Genomic DNA, 20,391 nt, shown 5'->3' on the forward strand with positions numbered 1-20,391 from the left:
GAACCAAAAGAGGCCGTCACATGGGCAAGGCCTGGCATCAGAGGCCCTGAGGCAACTACAGCCCCATTGCGGACTCCCCAGTCTTGCAGCTCAGGACACTCACAGGCAAAGAACTGCCACGGCTGATAAGTGTGGCCCAAGTCTGTGGACCGCTCCAGCACCCAGAGGTCAGGCCGAGGTGAGTTGGCAAACTTGATGAGCACATAGGCCACGTGGAACACCTGCAGGGACAAAGAGTGTGATGTTAGGTGCTGGGCCCCTCCCTGTACCTTCCCACCCTCTCAGGTGTGAGGTAGAGCGGGTGATGCAGGGGCAACATGTCTGTGAGGAATCCTTCAGGTCTGAATATGGATTGTCTTCTCCAGGGTCATGTTTTGAATGCTGGAAGTGTGGAACCTTTAGGAGGAAGTGGGTCACTAGGAGCCTAGACGACATAGTTCCTCCTGTCTGCTGTGACTTGAACAGCCTTTGCCGGCATGCTCCTGTTGCCATGAACCGAGTTGTTCTACCACAGCCTCCCTGCCAGGATACACTGAGACCATAAGCCAAAATAAACCTTTGCTTCTTTGTTTCCATTAGGTGCTGCAAGCACAGCAAAGCAAAAGTAACAGAGAAATTTGACACCAAAGGAGCAGGGTCACTGCTGTCACTGAACCTAACCCCATGGTTCTCAGGCCTTTGGAACTGGTTCGAAGGAGGAATGCGGATGATGTGGGAAATGTAGATTAGAAAAGTCTAGAAGCTGGAAGAGGAGCTTAATGGGCCATGCTGATTAAGTGTGAAAGACCAGGACCCCAGGAGAAATATGGACGATGAGGCCAGCAAGGAGATGACTCCGTGGATAAAAAGCACTTCCTATCCAACAACCTGAGTTTCATCCCCAGAACCTGACATAGAGGTGGAAGGAGAGGACCAGCCCCACACTGTGTGTGGCATGGCACGCATGTCTACACACACACACACACACACACACACACACACACACACACACACGCATACACACACACACATGCACACACACACACACATGCATACAGAGAGACACACACATGCACACACACGCACACGCACGCACGCACGCACACACGCATGTACACACACACACACACACACACGCACGCACGCATGCACGCACGCACACACGCATATACACATTATAATAGGACATAATAACACACAACAATAGCAACATAATAAAGAAATGTGGACAGGGGCTGGAGAGATGGCTTAGCCATCAAGAGCATTAGCTTCTCTTCCAGAGAATCTAGTTTTGATTCCCGGCACACACATGGTAACTCACAAGTTTGTAACTCTAGTCCCAGGGGGTTGTAGATTTACTGGGGTGCAGAATACAAGAGTTATGGGGTCATGGAGGCTTCTACCAAGATTTCCAAGAAAAGCCTGTCAGGAAACATGATGTGTAAAAGTCAGGTTCCAAAAGAAGCCTAAGCTACAAAAACTCAAATATTAGTAATGCTGGGAACTTGGAAGAACTGCAAAGAAAAGCTATGGGCACCAAGTGGCACTGACCCCAGAGAAGCCGTGTGGCCAGCAAACACAAATCATTTGGATGGAGCTACCTGCCTGGTAGAGCTCACACGATTCCACCACGTGCCTTAAATGTTGAGCATACAGGATTTAATGCTTGTCCTTTTGCTTGGTCCCTTTCCTTCCTTTTAGAATGGCAATGTCACAGGACACAGTGATGCCAGCACTTGGGAGGTAGGGAGGGACAGGCGGATACTGTGGATATCGCTCTATATAAATAAAATGCCAGTAGCCAGGCAGGAAGTATAGGCGGGACAAGCAGAGAAGAGAATTCTGGGAACAGGAAGGCTGAGTTAGGAGACGCTGCCAGCAGCCGCCATGAGTACTAACATTAAGATATTGGTAAGCCATGAGCCATGTGGCAAAGTATAGATTTATAGAAATGGGTTAATTTAAGATGTAAGAACTAGATAGCTAGAAGCCTGAGCCATTAGGCCAAACAGTTTAAATAATATAAGAGTCTGTGTGTTTATTTTATAAGTGGGCTGTGGGACTGCCAGGGCTTGGCAGGAGCTGGAGAGAAACTACAGCTACAGGCGGATCTCTGTGAATTCAAGACCAGCTTGGTCTACAGAGTGAGCTCCAGGACAGTCAGGGCTATATAGTGAGACCTTGTCTCAAAACAAACAAACAAAAAAACCCAAAATAAATAAATTTAAAAGAGGAATGGTGCTGGGCAGCAGTGGTGCACGCCTTTAATCCCAGCACTCGGGAGACAGAGCCATGTGGACCTCTTTGAGTTCAAGGCCAGCCTGGTCTACAGAGCAAGGACAGGCACCAAAACTACACAGAGAAACCCTGTCTTGAAAACCAAAATAGGGCTGGAGAAATGGCTCAGAGGTTAAGAGCACTGACTGCTCTTCCAGAGGTCCTGAGTTCAATTCCCAGCAACCACATGGTGGCTCACAACCATCTGTAATGAGATCTGGTGCCCTCTTCTGGCCTGCAGGCATATATGCTGTATACATAATAAAAAAATAAAATCTTTAAAAAAAAAAAAAAAAGAAAACCAAAATAAATAAATAAGAGGAATGGTAATGTCATTTTATATTGGAAATAACTTCTCAGTATTATAGACATTAAGAGTCTGCCTTGAAGCCAGGCGGTGGTGGCGCACACCTGTAATCCCAGCACTCAGGAGGCAGAGGCAGGTGGATCTCTGTGAGTTCGAGGCCAGCCTGGTCTACAGAGCTAGTTCAGGATAGATTCCAAAGCTACAGAGAAACCCTGTCTCGAAAAACCAAAAAAAAAAGTCTGCCTTGGACGGGGTGGTGGTGGTGCATGCCTTTTAATCCCAGCACTTGGGAGGCAGGGGCAGGCAGATCTCTGAGAGTTTGTGGCCAGCATGATCTACAGAGCAAGTTCCAGGACAGCCAGGACCATTACACAGAGAAACCCTGTCTCAAAAAAAACACACAACAACAAAAAAGAATCTGCCTTGACTAATCTCTGAGTTTGAGGACAGCCTGGTCTGCAGAGTTCCCAGCCTACACTGAGAAACCCTGTCTCGAAAAACCAAAAAGAATACATGAAGCCTTGGATTGCATCCCAAGAAACACACACACCCGAACACTCCTCATTCACTCTTGGGCAGCACTCTTGGGTGAGTTCGATCTCACCTGCCATCTGCGTGTCCCAACTCAGCCCACAGTGCTGACAGGCCAGCCTCATACCCCTTTCCCTATAGGCTTCTGTGGCAGCCCATCAGCAACCACTCCAGGCGTGGCCTCTCCTATACTGAGGAAGCGGAGGGTATGGTTTCCACAGCCTTCCCATGAGTCTGAAAGCTAAGAAGAATGCACCCCCACACGTCCTGGACACTGGAGCGAGACAAACAAAGGGTTTGAGAAGCCAATTGTCCAGATCTGCTCCAAGTGCTGGAGCTAAGGAGGCCAAAGGTGTGAGTAGGCTAGACCCGGCCTGCAAAGGGACAGATCCTTCCTGCTATCTGCTGCTCCGGTTTCTTACCAATAACAGGCTAAAAGTGTCACCAAGTCTGTAGGACCCCATGGGGAAGGGGAACCCCTATTCCGGGCTGTATCAGTTTGCTTTCTGCCTTGGTGATAAAACTCTGACTTGAAGCAGGAACTGAAACAGAAACCATGGAGGAATGCTGCTTACTGACTTGCTTCTCTCCTGGCTTGTTCAGTTACCTTTCTTAAAAAACCCAGGCACCACCCACAGGGGGATAGGCTCTCCCACCATCATTAATTATCAAGAAAATGTCACACAGACATGCCCACAGGCCAATCAGATGGAGATAATTCTTCAATTGTGATTTCCTCTTCCCAGATACATCTAGGTTTGTGTCAACTTGACAAAAAGTAAGAGCACAATTGACCCCTTTTCAACTTGACACATGAAAGCATCACTATTAAACTATAACCTTTCCTTTCCAGCCTTTTTCCATGATCCCTTCAATCCTCGGATTCCCACAGCTATACCTTCACCAATGGCCTCTCTTGGCATCTCACAATGACAAGTGTCTCAGCTTCTCTCCATGACCCCTTCCATCCCGCAGCTTTCCTGCCAGCAAAACCAGTAAGTACCACGTGGGAGACTCTTACACGTTATCAAGTTTGGCGTAAGAAAAAGCCTTGACCTCATGGACCACAACTGCTGTATGCTGACCCTGAGAGAATACTTCCCAGAAGATCTCACCTCAATTATACTGCTCTCTTTTTTTAAAGATCATGACTGATTTTTTTAGCTCCAGCTAATGAGCATTGATTGTCCCAGGAAAGCAAAGTTTTCACACCAGAGGGGCTGGTTTCTTGTTAATCACAGTTGATTCTTTGGTCCCAGATAACCAGAACCACAAATCTTTTTTTTTTTTTCCCCTTGAAACAACAGGGTTTCTCTGTGTAGCCCTGGCTAGGAACTCACTTTGTAGACCAGGCTGGCCTTGAACTCACAGAAATCGACCTGCCTCTGCCTCCTGGGTTCTGGGATTAAAGATGTGCTCCACTACTGTCCAGCAGGACCACAGATTCTTTATTTAAAATATCACACAAATGACTGCAGCAGAATCTTTGAAGGGCTCTGAAACTTCATAAGTCAGGCCTCCACTATCTGCCATGTCTCTCAGCATTCTTACCGTTAAAGGTCTCACAACAGCCAGTTAAGCTATGAGTCCAAAACTCCAAAGTTCTCCACCTTCCTCCCACAAAACAAAGACAAACCCCACATGGTCAGGTCCATCAGACAGCACCCAAGTTCTCCATTTGCTTTTTGTTGCTGTGATAAAAATTAACACAAAGTGTCGGGCAGTGGTGGCGCATGCCTTTAGTCCCTCTGGAAGCAGAGGCAGGTGGATCTCTGTAAGTTCGAGGCCAGCCTGGTCTACAGAGTGAGTTCCAGGACTGTTTCACAGAGAAACCCTGTCTCGAAAAAACAAAAACAAACAAACAAAAACTAACAGAAAGCAATTTGGGGAGGAAAGGATTTCTTTCATCTTACACTGAAGGAAGCCAAGTCAGAAATTGAAACAGAAGCCATGGAGGAATGCTTCTTCCTGGCTTGCTTCTCCTGGTCTGCCCAGCTACCTTTTTTTTTTTAATGTGCATTGGTGTTTTGCTTGTACATATGTCTGTGTGAGGGTGCTGGATACCCTGGAATGGGAGTTAGAGATAGTTGTGAGCTGCTATGTGGGTGCTGGGAATTGAACTCAGGTCCTCTGGAAGAGCAGCCAGTGCTCTTAACCTCTGAGCCATCTCTCCAACACCCCCTCTCAGCTACCTTTCTTGAAAAACCTGCCCAGGGACAGCACCACCCACAGTAGGCTGGGCTCTTCCACATTAGTCATTAATCAAGAAAATGCCTTACAGGCCAGTCTGAGGAAGGCAATTCTTCAGTTGAGAACCCTTCCCATAGGCGGGAGGTGGTGGTGCACACCTTTAATCTCAGCACTGGGGAGGCAGAGGCAGGTGGATTTCTGAGTTCAAGGCCAACCTGGTATACAGAGCTAGTTCCAAGACAGCCAAGGCTACTCTGAGAAATCCTGTCTTGAAGACAGAGAGAGAGAGAGAAAAGGGGGGCGGGAATGAATATATGTCCTAGAACTGTATACATTCATGTTAAGTTAACGAAAACTAAACAGCACACAGTTTGAGTCATCCTGAAGCCACATGGTACCTCAGGTGGGACCACAGACTTTGGGGCTCTAACCCTGGGGAGATCCAAGCTACCCAGACCCCAAGCAGGCAGTGCACCAGGACCCCCAGACACAAGCTGAGTGCTGTCCTTGCTGGAATAAAGGGTGGGGCCAAGCCCAACCTCTCCCAGGGTAGAGGCACAGGGCCTATTCATGGGCTGCCAGTACTGAGGTCATTGTCCACTTCCCTATGGGGGTAGGGCAGGGAGATACCCCCCAGGGGGTATTCTAGCCACTTCAGGGACAAACTTACACTCAGCCTCATGCCTCAGCCTCTTGTGCCCTGTGGCCCCAAACTGGAGGTCCAGCAGGTCTGGAACAGTATGTAATGACAGAAGGACCCCTGTGAAGACAGGCCAGGGACAGCAAGAGGGAAACTTAGGCATAACAGACATGGACACTGGCTGCTCCTGGGAGTTGGCAGCCTGGTCCTCGTGAGTCCCTGGGGCCCACCCCCGCCTTTCTCTAGGCCCGACCCCAGGCTGCACCCTTGCTGGAGGCTCTGGCCTTCCCCAGTCAGCTGGCCCTGCATTTTTCCCAGCTGAGAGCACTTTTACAAATACTGATTCCAAGCTGCTGATGAGCAGAGTAAGGGAGCATGGAAACGTCTACCCCTGTGCTGGCATGCACTTATCCATCCCGCCGCCGTCTGTCTACCTGTCCAGCTAAGCCTCTATCACACGGTAGCCCTGGGTAGCTGTCCTCAGGGGCCTGCTGGCTGCAAGGAGGGCAGGGAGGCTGTGCCCTAGTACCTCCCAACCGTCTCCAACCTGCTCCCAGGACTACAGCAGTGCCCCTGGTATGACCCGGGAGGGGCACAGACCCCCGGCTCCAGCCCCTCCCCCGCCACGCCTGCTCTGTCCAGCTGCCCAGGCAGCCTGACCTTTCTGCTGCTGCACAGCTCTTTGCAGAGGGAAAAATGTCTTTTAAAGCAAAAGGCAAACAAAAGCCGCTGGTTATTTTTAAAAATTCTTGCTATTTTGAGGCAGGCACGTCTCCAGGGCAGCAGCCGGGGCCAGGCTCTTGGCCACCATACCTCCTTACCCCCTGCCCAGCCAGACCTCAGAGGGCCAAGACTCTAAAAGAGGGGTTATGGCCCATAACCCTGCCTGACAACATTGGCAAAAGTCCCATGAACCAGGCTGGGCATCCAGGGTGGAAGTTTAGGGCAGGCTCTGGGTTCAAGGGACCATGTGGCCCTATGAAGCCACTTCTCCAGCCTAGGGACAGGGCAGTGGGAAAAGGTACACAGAGCAGGGTCAAATAAGACAACTCCATGATGGTATGAAGGTTCCAAAGCCCCAATGGGAAGGCGACACCTGTCTCCTGGATGGGCAGAGGTGATGCCAAGGTAGCCAGCCCTAGAGCCACCCGGCACAACGGTTCTAAGGAAGGCCATGTGAAAAGCAAGTGGGGTTGATCTTGAGTCTGGACATCACAGATGTGAGGATGAGAGAGGACCTGGAGGAGCCTCCCAGGCCCTGGCACGCAGAAGGTAAGCCTCCCGGCTGGCAGCCTCCTAGACTCAGGTACCACTTCACCAAGAGGTGAGTTACAACTGGCACCTCCAGGGAAGGGCCAGTGCTCTGCCCTGGCGCTCTGGGGTCTAGGGAGACCCAGGCTGGGTGGAGGTGGCTGTGACATGTCTTGGGGCTGAAGGGACCAACCCACCTTTCTAGGAGTGACTCAGCGAGCAGCCTGTGACTCAGCCTGCGCCCTGCAGGAAGAAGGCCCATTGCCAATTCCCGGGGACAGGCCAGGGTCCCAGGCGGTGCTGGGTGGAGGCAGGAAGCCCTTCCTAGCCCCAGGCGTCCGGCGAATGCCCTGACCGCTCCCCTTCAGATCAAGCTCCAGGGCACCTGGACCTGCTGAGTCCTCCAAGACCTTGAGTGATCCAGTCCAGCCCTGAGTCTCCCTGTCCTTCCCCACCTCACACAGAAACCCGCTGCCACCACAGAAGGGACTGTGATGGCATGGCCATGATAGGGTCTGCTCAGGCTAACAGCTGGGTAAACAGGCAGAGCTGTTACTTCAACAAACCAGGGAGTCCAAAAACAGGCCATGTGTGGACTCCACCCCAAGAGACAGGGGAACAGAAAAGCCCAGGGGGCCACCAGCAAGCCCACCACTCAAAAACTGAGGTAAAAACAAAATGGGGGTTCGGTGTGGCTCTGAGGTGGGGTGCCTGCTTGGCACATAGGAGGGCCTGGGCAGACTGCAAAAGAGTCAAATAATTCAACGAAAGCATGGGACAGAAGTCAGCACATGCCTGTAATTTTAGCACTTGGGAAGTCGAGGCAAGGAATTCAAGGTCATCCTCAGCTACATTGAAAGTTCGAGGCCAGCCTAAGCTACATGACATACTGTCTCATAAAAATTACAAAAACGGGGCTGGAGAGCTGGCTCAGAGGTTAAGAGCACTGGCTGCTCTTCCAGAGGTCCTGAGTTCAATTCCCAGCAACCACATGGTGGCTCACGACCATCTGTAATGAAATCTGGTGCCCTCTTCTGGCCTGCAGTCACACATGCTGTATACATAATAAATAAATAAATCTTTCAAAAAAAATTACAAAAACACGAGAACCATGGTGTACACCCAGAACAGACGACTGCCCAGTCCACAGGTATGTCCCAAGCACCACAGAAAGACTGTAAAGGAACTAGCAGGGGTGAGGGGCCCTGCAGGGAACAGGAGGTTGTCAACTAGGGGGTCTGAGCTAAGCAGATGCCAAACAGCCCCTGCACAGCAATGGTTCCTGGGGTGGGCTCGTGGACCCCGAACACCCCAGCTGGCCCAAGTTCCCTGCCCCGCGTCCCTGCCACCCAGCCAGGTCAGGCCAAAAGGTCAGTTAGTAGGGTGGAGGAAGTAGAGTTGATCCCAAGGGGACCCCCCACGGCTGAAACCCAAACAGTTTAGTCTCCACTGAGAGGTACAGTGAGAATGAGAGGTCAGGGCAGTGGAGTTTGTTTAAAAACAGAAAACAGGAAACCTCTGGGGGCTGCCAAGGCATGGGGGACAGTCAGAGAGGGTGGCCTAGGGGTGCACATGATTTTATTCAGCGGGAGCAAGGGACTGACGTGTGTGCACGACAGTGGCGTGTGGCTACTGAGTGCCAGCGTGGCCGCAAAGGAACAGCCAGGGTACCCACAGCCCCTGAGACCTCTTCTGAGCTCGGAGGAGAGAGAAGAGAAAGGTAGAGGGGGAAGAAGGAGGAGGTAGCAGAGGAGGAAGGAAAGGGAGGGGAGAGGTGGAAAGAGAAGACATGGAGGGAGGGAGAGGGGTATAGAGGGAGGGCAGGGTTAGCGGGAGAGGTATGCAGTGTGAGCATGAAGCATGCCAGTGAGGGAAGGAAGGCGGCCCCAGCTCAGGGTTGGTCTGAGAACCTGCCTGCAGGACCCCTACCTATCCTACCCCCGGGAGTCCAGCGAAAGGGTCAGGACGGCACAACCCTGCACCTGTCCTGGCCACTGGACTCTGTGACTTGTAACTTAAGCCTGGCCACAGCTATACTTCCTGCCACTTCCCTGGGCAACCCAACTGGTCTCGGGACATTGGCCATATGGCTGTGTGCCCAGCCAGGCCCAGGGAGCCATGCCAGAAGCTTCGGCCTCATGACCACTAGCAGCAGGGGACTAGCCAGCCTGTCCATAGAGCCCCCCAACCCTGCCAGCCTGAGGCAAGCAAGACAAGGCAGGCTTGCAGGACATGTGACAGTCAATGTGCCACCATGCCGACGGCAGGCAGCTCTCCCAGTCAGAGAAAACCTGGGGCGGAGGCAAGATCCAGTCACACAGCCATCCCTGGGGCATAGGCCCCTCACCCTAGCCTTATTCGACGTTAAGCAACATTTTTAGGCTTAGGTCCAACTAGCTCAGCCCTCATCTTAAGTGGCCTCAGTGTCCTTGTATACTCCACCTCCTCTGTGCCCTTAGCCTGGTCCTTCCAGTGCGTCCTGAAGCTCAAGGCCTCTGGGGCTGGGACCTGAGTAGCCTGCACACTAGCAAGAGAGAACAAACCCCGTCAGGAAGGAGACTAACACACCTCACCTCTTGGTTTGAGCTGACCTGGTGAGGGGAGCTGATGATACAGGCAGAGAGGAGCTATTGCCAATAGTCCTTTGTGGCCAGGTTTGCAGACGGGAGGTAGGAAAACAGACACAGACCAGGGCCAGCCACTCATCCCTGCCTGCTGAGGGGTTGCCATGAGACCTGAGCTTGGTTCCCTGGCACTGGAAAGAGGAAGATGGGAGCAGCAATCTGGCTACTAGGCCCCCGAAACTTCCAGAGCCCCCGTCAACCCTTGGGAAGTCAGGCTAGGATTCTGGAAATGAAACCTCTTCCTGGGGACCCTCCCCAACAGAAAGAATCCCCTTTCACGCCTCCAGTAAATGCCCAGTTTCTTCTATGTGTCCAGTCCAGGTGTCCTAGCTGCTCCCAGACAGGTGTCATGGGGACCAGCCTTCCAAGCCCAGTGCCAGCCTTGGACCCACACACCAGGGCATAAGATCCAGGGCAGCCTAGCAGCCTAGCCCGCCCTCCCCAGGCCTGTACGGCTCTCTGCCAGCCACCCCCACCCCTTCCCAGGGCATCCGCTTTCACCAGAACAAAGGCGGCTGGCCAGGCGCTTCCTGATGCTTCCTGAAGGAGCCCCAGCCCAGGGCTAGCGCCTTGGAGGACCTCCCAGACCTGCAGCACAGACCCAGGAAGAACTTCCACCATGAAGAGCTGGAGTCAGTCTGCCTGCTCCAACCCCAGAGCTTCCTGCCCCTACCATGGTGGCAGCCATTGGGCCAGCAGTGACAGGGGCTGTAGTGGACAGAGTGCAGACAGGGGAGGCTGGTGGTGGCCTCTTCTCAAATACAGCTGGAAAGGGTTTCTTTTCCCCTGTGCCATTTTACATCTGGTAAAACTGAGGCAGAGAGAGACAAGATGCCCGTGCATGAAGCTCTCTCCCAGCTTGGAACAACCCAAGGTCCAATGGGCAGATGTGAGAAGGAGGCTAAGAGGTGCTCTGGGCCCTGGAGGTAGCAGAGTCCACACTTTGTCAGGAAGGCAGTCCACTGCCCTCATCCCCTCCCACACAGCACTTGGGCATAGTGCCCACCTGCTCTGCAGGCAGTCTGGGGTTACCATGGAGACAGGTCCCCTCTCCCCAGCACTACCTCACCCCTGCCTCTTTAGGCCCAGCCATGCAGGACTGGGAGGAGGGCGGGCATGAGCACCCCCCCTGCTGCCACCAGCAAGTGACAGTTCACATACACGGCCTCCCATAGTTGCCCCACTGTCGTGCCAAAGAAGAGGGTGGCTTTGGGTTCAAGGAGCTCCTGAGACCCCCTAGCCTCCAGGGTACAGGAATTCAGATGATGGAAAGGAAGTTGAGAGATGAGGGAAATGGACAGGGTCAAGACCAAACCAGACAGCCCTGGGGCGGCCACCTCCTCCTCTCCCTCCTTCCCCACATTGGCTGCCAGAACACAACTGTGAATTCAGGTTCTGTAAAGTTCTAGACCACTTGCTGAGCCCCAGCCTGCTCTCCAGCTGTCTGTCCACAGGATACCAGGTGGGGAGACAGGCACCGGCTGTTCAGGCCTGTCCCTCGCCTGGCTGGGGAGACACACCTTACTCTGTCTGCCCCACACCTAAGGCTGCAGTAGGCACAAAGACCCAGAAGAAGCAGAGGCCAACCAGCTGTGCTGCGGCAGGAATGGAGACACAAGCCTCTGGACTGGAAGGATGGCGTGTCTGCAGGATCCACCATGCAGCCTGCCCCAGCCCCAGCTCTACCAAGCCCAGCTCACGCACACACCCTTACCCTGGCCCCAGGGAGCCTCAACATGGCCACCACTCCTATAAGCCAGAATCCCAGTGAACTAGGACACAGATTTGTGAGTGTGACCCAGTCCTGGCGTAACACCGGAGTCCCCAGGCCCTGTTCACCTTGGGGTGGCTTGCTCAGCACTGAGACACAGCCTGATCTACCCTCTTGCCCGCAGAGGAGCCTGGAGGCCTAGGGGGTTCAGAGCTGGCAGTCTGGGTTTAGTCGCTGACCCTCTGACTTGAAGGTGGTCACCAGAGCACAGGTATCTCAGGAATGTCCACTTCTACCAGGCTTCCTCCACATTCCTGCACCCCTCCCATCTCCACGAGGAATTCCTGAGAGTAAACACCAGGGCGACTCTGAGGGCACTAGGGGCCTAAAGCAGGTCTGCCATGCCTTCCTGTGCACAGCCAGCACCTCTGCTCCTACCAACTCTGGTGTGGCCTTTGGTGGCACCCCATTCAGTCCCCATTTTCCTTGTGCACACAGGGACACTGGAAGAACCAAGATGCCCACCGCTGGGCCTTTGCCTGGGCTGGCCCTGCTCCCGGCAGCCCTGCCCCAGGCTCTGTCTCCCCGGATGGTGACCTCACCAGTCCCATTGTCTTGTGCCCAAGGCAAGCTTTGTGGCCGGAGCTGCACAGACAAAAATGAAGCCTACCTGGCCCAGGTCCAGTGTGACGTTGACCTCATTGTACTCCAGGCCACGGGACAGGGGTGGGCTCTGCCACCAGCGCTCCGTGCCGTCGATAGCGTTGCTCACAGGGTGTGCCTTGTTGCTGTTGGCAGCTGTACAGATGTCACAGTACTGGCCCTGCAGGGAGAAGATGGCCAGATGACCAAAAAGGCCTAAGCAGCCCCTTCCCTGCCCTAGAGCCCCCGTCCTGACATGTGAACCCGGGTCCCACAAAACGGGTCTCCATGGTCAACCTTCCGATCCTCATCTTTCAGTTATTAAATCAACTCAAGAGGTATGGCTCACATTACAGGAAAGCCAGTGTTTGAGGAGACACCTGCTTTAGGTGAGAAAAATCAAGGCAAGCCTCCATGGGAAGGAAGCATCAGAGGCCTTCACGGTAAGGGGAGCTCTGGCAGGGGGCTGGCTATTGGAAAGGATCTAGGATTGATGCAGCCTACGAGCAAAGGAGGTGAGAGCAGGTAAGATACCCTCCACCCCTTCCAACTACCACTCTCCCTGCCGCAGGTCACTGCAAGGAACCCCACAAAGGGTTGATAGTATGGGGTTTTGCGGGGGCAGGTATAAGAATAAGAAAAGGAGAGCTCTTAGGAAGAGGGATCATCTGGGAAAGAGGGTTCATGGAGGAGTCAGATGTCCCCCCAACTCCCAGCCTGTGCTTGGAGGCCCACCCCAGGCGTGTCCAGTACTTCCTAGATTGGGTCTCCAGACACAAGAGTTAAGCGGCCTGCAGCTTGTGGGGGGCCCTGATCAAATGCAAGTATGTGGGCAGTGGCAGGAGAGGCCTGGGACTTCAACTGCCGTTTCTGAGCTCTGGGACAAAGGAAGTCAACATGCCCTGGGAGCCTCAGTGTTCCCATCTGCAGGGTAGGGCCTGGCCTAGCCACCTTCTGGGGCCTGCTGTTCCTGGTGGGGGAGGGGAAGGCCATGGCTCCAGGCCAGGAGAGTGCCCCCCCCCCCGCCCGCCCCCGCCCCACCCCCCAGACTCCACAGGGAAACCAAACCTGTCCTACACAAAGGCAGCCCTGGGGACTTGACCCTGACAGAGGCCTAGAAAGTGACTCCACTCATCCCAGACTGAGTGTGGGGTACAGGACTTTTTTCCAAAGAAGCTTGCCCCAATTAGGAGGTCTCAGTGGCAAGAGAGCCTCCAGCCCCCACTGGCACCGAGTAGACTTTGCCTTCCTGGAAGTCCAGCTAGCTCCAGACTTCCACCTGGTGTGCCCATTCCTAAGAACCCCAGGTGTTAATATCTGGGGATCTCCTGCCTGTAGGCAGCCTGTAGGGGCCTAGGTGCTTGCTGTTCTGGTCTTGGTTTAGATGCCTGCCCGGGCATTGTCCTGGACCACCCAAGAAGCTGGCCTGCCCCCTGCCAGGCGTTGCCTGCTGTTTACCCCACCACATCAACTTTCCTATCCGGACAGTCCCACTGGGGCCCTGGCAGCTCTTTGGTGTTGGACACACCTTTGTGCTCCACCACCCACAGATCATAGAGGAGCCAGGGCTATGGTGACCCTAAGTGGGCCTGTCTGTCAAGCCTCACCGCTCATCCCCTAACTGCTCTCAGAGCTACAGAATAGACAGTGCAGGGGCCCAAGGGGTACACTGACAGGACCCTGACCCCATGGGTGCCAAGCAGGGTAGAGTGGGCAGGCCTCCTAAGGAGGCTTCTTGTGGTCCAGACCATGTGGAACATGACCATACCGCCCCCAGAAGTCAGGCCCAGGCTCAAGGATGCAGGTAGTCCTCCAGTTTCCCAGGAGTCCAGGGAAGCCAGTGTGTGCTCCCTTCCAGCCAACAGAGAGGATCTTGAGAGTTAGGAAACTAACTCCAATCAGCTATTCACGGAGCAGCAAGCCACAAGCACCCTTGGTGGGCTGGATTTCCCCACTGACCTCTGGCTTACAGCAGACAGGGCTGGGAAACCAGGCTTCCTCCGCCCCTCTGCTGCAGAGGGTCCTGCCAGGAACAGAACTAGGAAACATAGGGGCTGATTAGGAGTTCCCCTTCCAATGAGTCACCAATTGCCCTGAGTGGAGGCCAGCAGAGTTCTTCTGATGCCCACCTAACACTGAGAGGGCAGGAGTGACAACCCACGCTTCACCTTGCCCAGAGGCTCTGTGGGACTCTCGCAGGCTCCTATCTGGGATGCCCAGTCCCTCTTCTGTTGCCGTAGAGGGTCCCTGACTCCTTGGGGCCATGCTGTGAGGATGGGGTCTGTGTGTTCCATGTCTAACCCCTTAGATAGTGGGACCTTGGCAAAGCAGTTGTTACTTCTACTTTCTCACCAAGGAGAAGCAACAGAGAAGGCCTTGACCTCTGACCATCTGGCTGGACCTTTACCGCTCTAAGGAGGTAATAACAGTTGTGCAGGGCAGAACCTATCCAAGCCAGTAACCCCGAGAAAGCCTGTGCACAACTAGAGCAGGAACTGTGGTCTAGGGTGTGGACTTGGATTTGATTTCTCTTTCCAGGGAATAACAAATTACTAGGTAAGCAGTGAGGAGCCCCGGGAGCCGGGCCTGCCTCTCTGGGTCAGGTCTGAAGGTTCCTGCGGGGCCCCTTCCTGACACCTATACCCGGGGAACTACAGGCAAAGAGGCACCCCACTTCCAACTGCTCACCTCAGAGGGGTCCTGCTCTGACTTAAACGGCTTCAAAAACAGGTGTTTGTAACTTTCCAGGCCTCAGTTTCCCTCTCTCTGATGGCTCACACATGTTCTTACCCTCAGACCGCTAAGAAACCAGAGCGAGGGGGGTGGGGGGGAGAGCCTGGCCCTTCTCAACTCCCTCCTCCCCACCGGAGGGCCCAAGGAAGGCTAAGTGGGCAGGCAAGGGGGGTGACGGCCAGGTAAGCAGTAAAGAGAACTAAGCTCCTTCACGTCTCCCCTTTCTCCACCCCGACGAATCCATTTTCATCTACTTTCCCCCTCCTCAGCCTCCTTCCAGGAAGGTAGAAGCAGGTCCCTGGGGGGTAGCTAACGTTACTAGGCCCTTAGGGCTCCCAACTCTCCCAACTCCCCAACATGAGGTCCTGCAACGGGACTACTTAGCCCACCTGCAGGCTCAGCATGAAAGACAGGGCCTCCGGAGAGTCTTTAGGTACAGAATCGTGCCTCCTAGGGGACTGAAGCCCACGGACTAACACCTGCTGGGCAGGGGGGCCCCAGCAGGTGTTCCCGCTCAGTTAAAACGTTGCCCGCCTGCGTTCTCCCACCTCCCTCCGGAGTTCCCAGATCCCAGACAGAGAAGTTTCAACTCTTGGCTGGGTCAGTGAGATCCAACACCCAGCAGAAAGGGCGCCGGTGCAGCTTCCGCGCTCATTCCGTCCTCATCCGGGAGGCCAACAGGTTCCAGCCTGTCCCGGGGGAAGAAGGAGCTCCCGCCCCCTCCTCACAGTCAGCGGGCACCCAGGCCAAGTCCCGCCCACGCAGGGATCCTGGACTTAGGGCCGCCAGGGACTGATCACCGGTCCCCTCCTGCCTAGGTCACCCTCCCCCCGCCCCTTCCGAACTTTCCCGGCCCCTGGGGCCCTTGGTCCGCGACCCGGACACTTCATTGGCTCTTCCAGAGGCACATGTAGTTTCTGCAGGAGTTTCGGTGGCTGCGTTGGGATCCCTCCTGGTCCATCAAAACATGGGACCAGGGAGTCCTGGTGGGAGAGTCGGTACTTAGACTCCCCTACCCCCCAACCACCACCACCACCACCCGGGCTCAGGGAGCCTCTAGGAGTCGGCTGGGTTCAGGCTCTGAGTAGGAACACCGCAGGATGGTGTGTGTAACCAACTCCTCCGCCCCGCGCTCACCTGGATGGTCTGGTTGGGATCTCCGCCAGCCACCGGACCCCCAACCAGCTTGCAGTAGAGGTCCTCGGTGGGGCGCGAGGCACCGCGCGTCGGGGCCTCCTCGCCGCAGGTCGCGGACGCGGTGATGCGGGCGCCCTCCGCCAGGTTGAAGTAGGGCGGGTGCAGGCTGAAGCCATCGCCCCCGGGAGTCCGCGCCTCGCCTGGCAGCACCAGCCCAGCCAGCAGCAGCAGCAGCAGCGGCGGCGCGGGGCTCCGGGGGCCACAGGCGCGCGGTGCGCTCCCCGCGCACAGCCGCCCTCCGCGCTTCGCCATCTTCCTGCTGGGGGCAGCGGCTCTAGGGACAGCGCGCGCCGCAGGAGCCTAGCGAGTCTAGTTTGGGGCGGCCGGCCCGGCTGACTCCGCCTGTCCTAGGACGTCAGGCCCCGCCTTGGCCCGCCCTGGCGCCCGATCCTTGTGCCCCGGGGAGGGGGTTGGGGAAGGGCACAAGGGAGGGGGCGGCCTGGGGACCTTAACCCTTCGGACCCCGGCCAGACCAGCATCCCTGAAGGGGCACCTGCTGGCCCCCGGCCAGGCCGTGGGAACTTGGCGCTACTGAGCCTTTCCTCTCCCCCAGGTCCAGGCTTCGATCCTTAGGGTCTTTTCCCTGGATGCTCGAGACCCTAGCAAGCCGGGCCTGCCTCTACCCGCCCAGAGGCTCCCCTTTTTGTTTCCCTTACTTCAAACAGGTTTCAGCCACCTGGCGCCTCCCGGTTGCCCTATCCTGTTACTCTCTTCCTTCCCTGTTGGTGTTTGTATAAACTGTGTGTGGCCATGGGTGGGGGCCCAGAGGGGATACGATCTGCTATAGGTCGGGAAAAGACCAGACAGGAGGGGACCCCCTGCTTCCTCCATTGTTAGGGCAGATTTAGCCCTTTCTAGCCGTATCGGCTTAAAAATCCTCTGCAATAAGGGATCGATCAGGACAGGAGCAAATGAGTGACACGGGTGCCCACCCATGGGGCATTCCCAAGGAAGCTCGTCGTCCTGTAGGTGCCAGTCTGATAGGACTCTGGTTACACATCTCTTAAGCAAGCTGTGGCTCTACCTCCTGTGTTTCTGGGGTACCGTGGGCTCCAGATGACCGGCCAGGCTGAGTCGGTGCTACAAGCACTGAAGGTCCTAGAGGTCGAGCTAAGATGATTGTGTACCTCATTTCTACTTCAGCCACAGCCACTGGATCTCCTCCCCTTGGATTCCAGGGCCAAACTTATCTCAAGGAAAGTCCCCGGGTGTAGGAGTGGGGCGCAGCAGCAGGGCTAGCAGCCCCCCAGTCTCCTAGCCAGGCCAGCCAGGACATCATCTTATGTAGCACGAACGACTCCCATCTCCTGGGTCTTCTGGATAATTCCAGGGGTCCGAGTGAGTTCCTGACGTCGTGTCCTGGCTGGGTCCTGACCCGTAGTTGTTAGGAAAGGCTGCACCACCCTCACATCTTCCTGGCTGTCTGCAGCCTCCTGCAAATCTTAAACCCCAAGGGGCTGGGTGGCTCCCTGCCTCAGTTGAAAACTGAGGTCAAGCCCGACTGAGACAAGCTGCCCTCCCTGGTGCCTTCCACTTTCCTTCCCCGGAATTCCTCCATAACCTCACTATTAGTTTTCCACCTGGGGGAGGGCAGGGCAGCGGCTTCCCTTTGCTGTGAAGGCTTGGTGTGGGGGAGGGGCTGGCTCCAGAGAGGGCGGGAGACAGGGAGGAATCTGGAATTCAGTAGAGCAGGCTCAGGAGCTGATTTATGACCCAGTGTGAGGCACAGCTGGGGCAGTAGCAGGTTCCCAGATGGCTGGCCCCACCCTACTACTGCCCGGAGGTCTACGGTGCCCATCAGGAAGCTGCTCCAGCCTCTATCCCCTTTGACAGCTGGGGGTCCAAATAGCCTGAGGCTGAAAGATACGGTACCGAAGTGTCTGCTCGATAGCCTGCTGACTTCATGTGAATTTCTTGAGGGTCTAGAGGGCAAAGGTTGTGGCAGGACTCCTCTGAGCCCCCTAGTGGCCAGGCCAGATGTACTTGGGATTGGTCCCAGAAGACTGGCCAGTGGAAGAGAGGGGCAGATGCCTGAGAATGTGCTGAGTCAGCCCAGCAGCCAGCACTGGGAGGGTTAACCCCAAGCTAGCTCCTTCCCAGCAGACAGCTGCCCCAAGAGCAACTGGTGGCAGGCAGGGCTGGGCGGGTGATGTGGGCAGAGGACACTGTGATACAGGACTCTGCCCTTACCCTGTGGCAGCCGGTGTGCCTGGACCAGGAGGGGGCAGCTGGATCTGGAGCTGGGGAATGGAGCAGGAGGAGATATCCCACGAGATGGTTTTCTCTGCCCACCCCACTACCCCCATTCCCTGCTGACCAGGTCCGGTTTCCAGTCATCACTACAATGGGCCCAGTATCTTCAACTTCCTCTGAGTCATCATAAGCAACCCAGACAATTTTTTTCCTCGTGGATGGAGAAACTGAGGCTACATGGGTGGAGGCAGTCAATCACAGTTCTAAAGAGAGAGGGAATTAAATCAGTTACTTCTGTCCTCAGGCATGCCTTTTGGGATCTTTGGGGTACCATCCCCAAAGCTGACCCCTTTTTTCTGACAGTCCAGACAGCACCAGAGGGTTCTGTCCTGTACCTATGGGAGAGGGTGCCTATCTGGAATGAGGTAAGGAGTAAGCTGGCCATGAGAGGGGACATGTACCTAGGCCCAGGCTCAGGAGAAAGCAGAGGGGTCAGTTGCAGCTTGTGGAGGAAGAAGTCTGGTGTATTTTCTCCCAGCCCTGGCACAGAGTCCCATTCCAGCAGCATTCCAGGGGTACACATCAGCCCCTGAGCCACCCAACCTGGGGACAGCTGTTGGAGAACAGAACCAGACATGAGCCATCTGACTCAACCCTAAAAGTCCGCCATGGGAGCCTTGTTTACACTCAAGCATGTCACTAGGCATCACAAGCAACTGCAGACAGGCTCCTGCCTTCAGGTGGCTGCAACACCTTCACAGAGAGCTGGCGCTAACTACCTCTTGCTTGGACACACTGAAAAGAAGGTACAGTTCCAAGGCCCAGGATGTGTGCCTCCACAGGGACAGTCTTTGGAGAAAAGCCAGTATGGAAGCCACACTCCCCTTCTCAGGGCTGTTCTGAGGCCTTTTCAGGGAGCCAGTGGTGGAACCTCTATCCCTGCCCATGGCGGGCAGCCAGGAGCCAGTGGCAGAGCTGATTCCGGCAGCTGCTGTCAGCAAGATCCAGCTCTATTCTCCAAAGATTCAGATTGGACAGATGCCAGAAGGAATCTCAGCCATGAGAAGCTGACATCAGGATGTCGTAAACCCAAAGGACAGCATCTGGCCTCTGTTGACCACTGCTTGGCAGAGTAGCACATCATGTCCCTCCATCAGTACTGTGCACTGTGAAACCCAGCCTAGAGCTGGGGAGCTTGGTGATCTGGAGGTCAGCAGTCCTGGTAGCCTCAGAGGCCGCTCCCCCAGGCTTGGAGAACCTGTCCCAAAGGCAGCTACCGGTTCTAACCTCCCAAAGTCTCCTGGCTCCTGCACCCATAAGGGTGGGGTTGACGGCTACTAGACATCTCTGGCCTGAGACAGGGCCTGGAGACAGTTCCTGGCTATTCTTCAAGCGGGGACTTCTCCCCTCCTGATTCTTTAGAACCTTCAAGCCTAGGCACCATGAAAATATATGTATAGCTGCATACAGTATACCGTCTCGTTTCCACAGGAAGAACCTAAGGGTCCAAGCAGGTCCATCATCTCTGCAGGCAGTGAGCTCTGGTACCACTGCAGGCCTGACCCAAGGCAGTCACTGCCCCATGGGTGGAGGCCTGATAGGTGGGGTGTGTCAAGAGAGTACATGATTGATGGTGGCTCAGGTCCCAGGCATTACACAGGACTCCTCAAGGTTTTTCTCCCTACCCAGTCTCTCTTCCCCACAGGTGGGATGAAGATGTAACTTTAGCTGGATGCCCTGAAGAGAAGGGCACACTTGTAACAGGTGTACAGCCTAGGGAGACCTCCATGCAGTGGTTGATGTGATGCTCAAGAATTCAGGGTCCAACACAGATGCTCCCCCAGCCTTAGTGAATTTATCTGAGTGTGGGAGTCAGCCCACTAGTGGACAGGATGAGGTGCCTAGAGCCAAATAGGTAATGGACCAACTCCTGGGGTTCCCTTGCCCTGAGCCCTGGCAGTCCTCAGAGGAAATCTGTAGGAGTTTGAAGGAGACCCGAGTTCCCAGGGAGACCCCTCATCACTACACCCCAATTTTCTTGTTGATCCTGACACTTCCCAGTCTGGGGTAGGGTGTCAGGAACTGGAAGGAGGGGTCTTCCCAGAAGCATCCCTGC

The 20,391-nt window shown here is 55.0% G+C and overlaps 1 protein-coding gene across 1 annotated transcript in view; it reads right to left on the reverse strand.

Moving 5' to 3' along the window:
* Lama5 (laminin subunit alpha 5) overlaps positions 1-16,353 on the reverse strand; it is a 46,411-nt gene extending 30,058 nt beyond the window's left edge. The window contains exons 1-3 of the mRNA XM_076571336.1: positions 16,023-16,353; positions 12,181-12,333; positions 104-221 (exon numbers count right to left, since the gene is read on the reverse strand). Of these exons, the coding sequence (XP_076427451.1) occupies positions 104-221; positions 12,181-12,333; positions 16,023-16,334 (583 nt within the window). The 5' untranslated portion in view covers positions 16,335-16,353. The remainder of the gene's footprint in view (positions 1-103; positions 222-12,180; positions 12,334-16,022) is intronic.
* Positions 16,354-20,391: the final 4,038 nt, after the last annotated feature.

Source organism: Peromyscus maniculatus, chromosome 4 (genome assembly GCF_049852395.1).
Source record: "Peromyscus maniculatus bairdii isolate BWxNUB_F1_BW_parent chromosome 4, HU_Pman_BW_mat_3.1, whole genome shotgun sequence".
NCBI classification, from domain to species: Eukaryota; Metazoa; Chordata; class Mammalia; order Rodentia; family Cricetidae; genus Peromyscus; species Peromyscus maniculatus.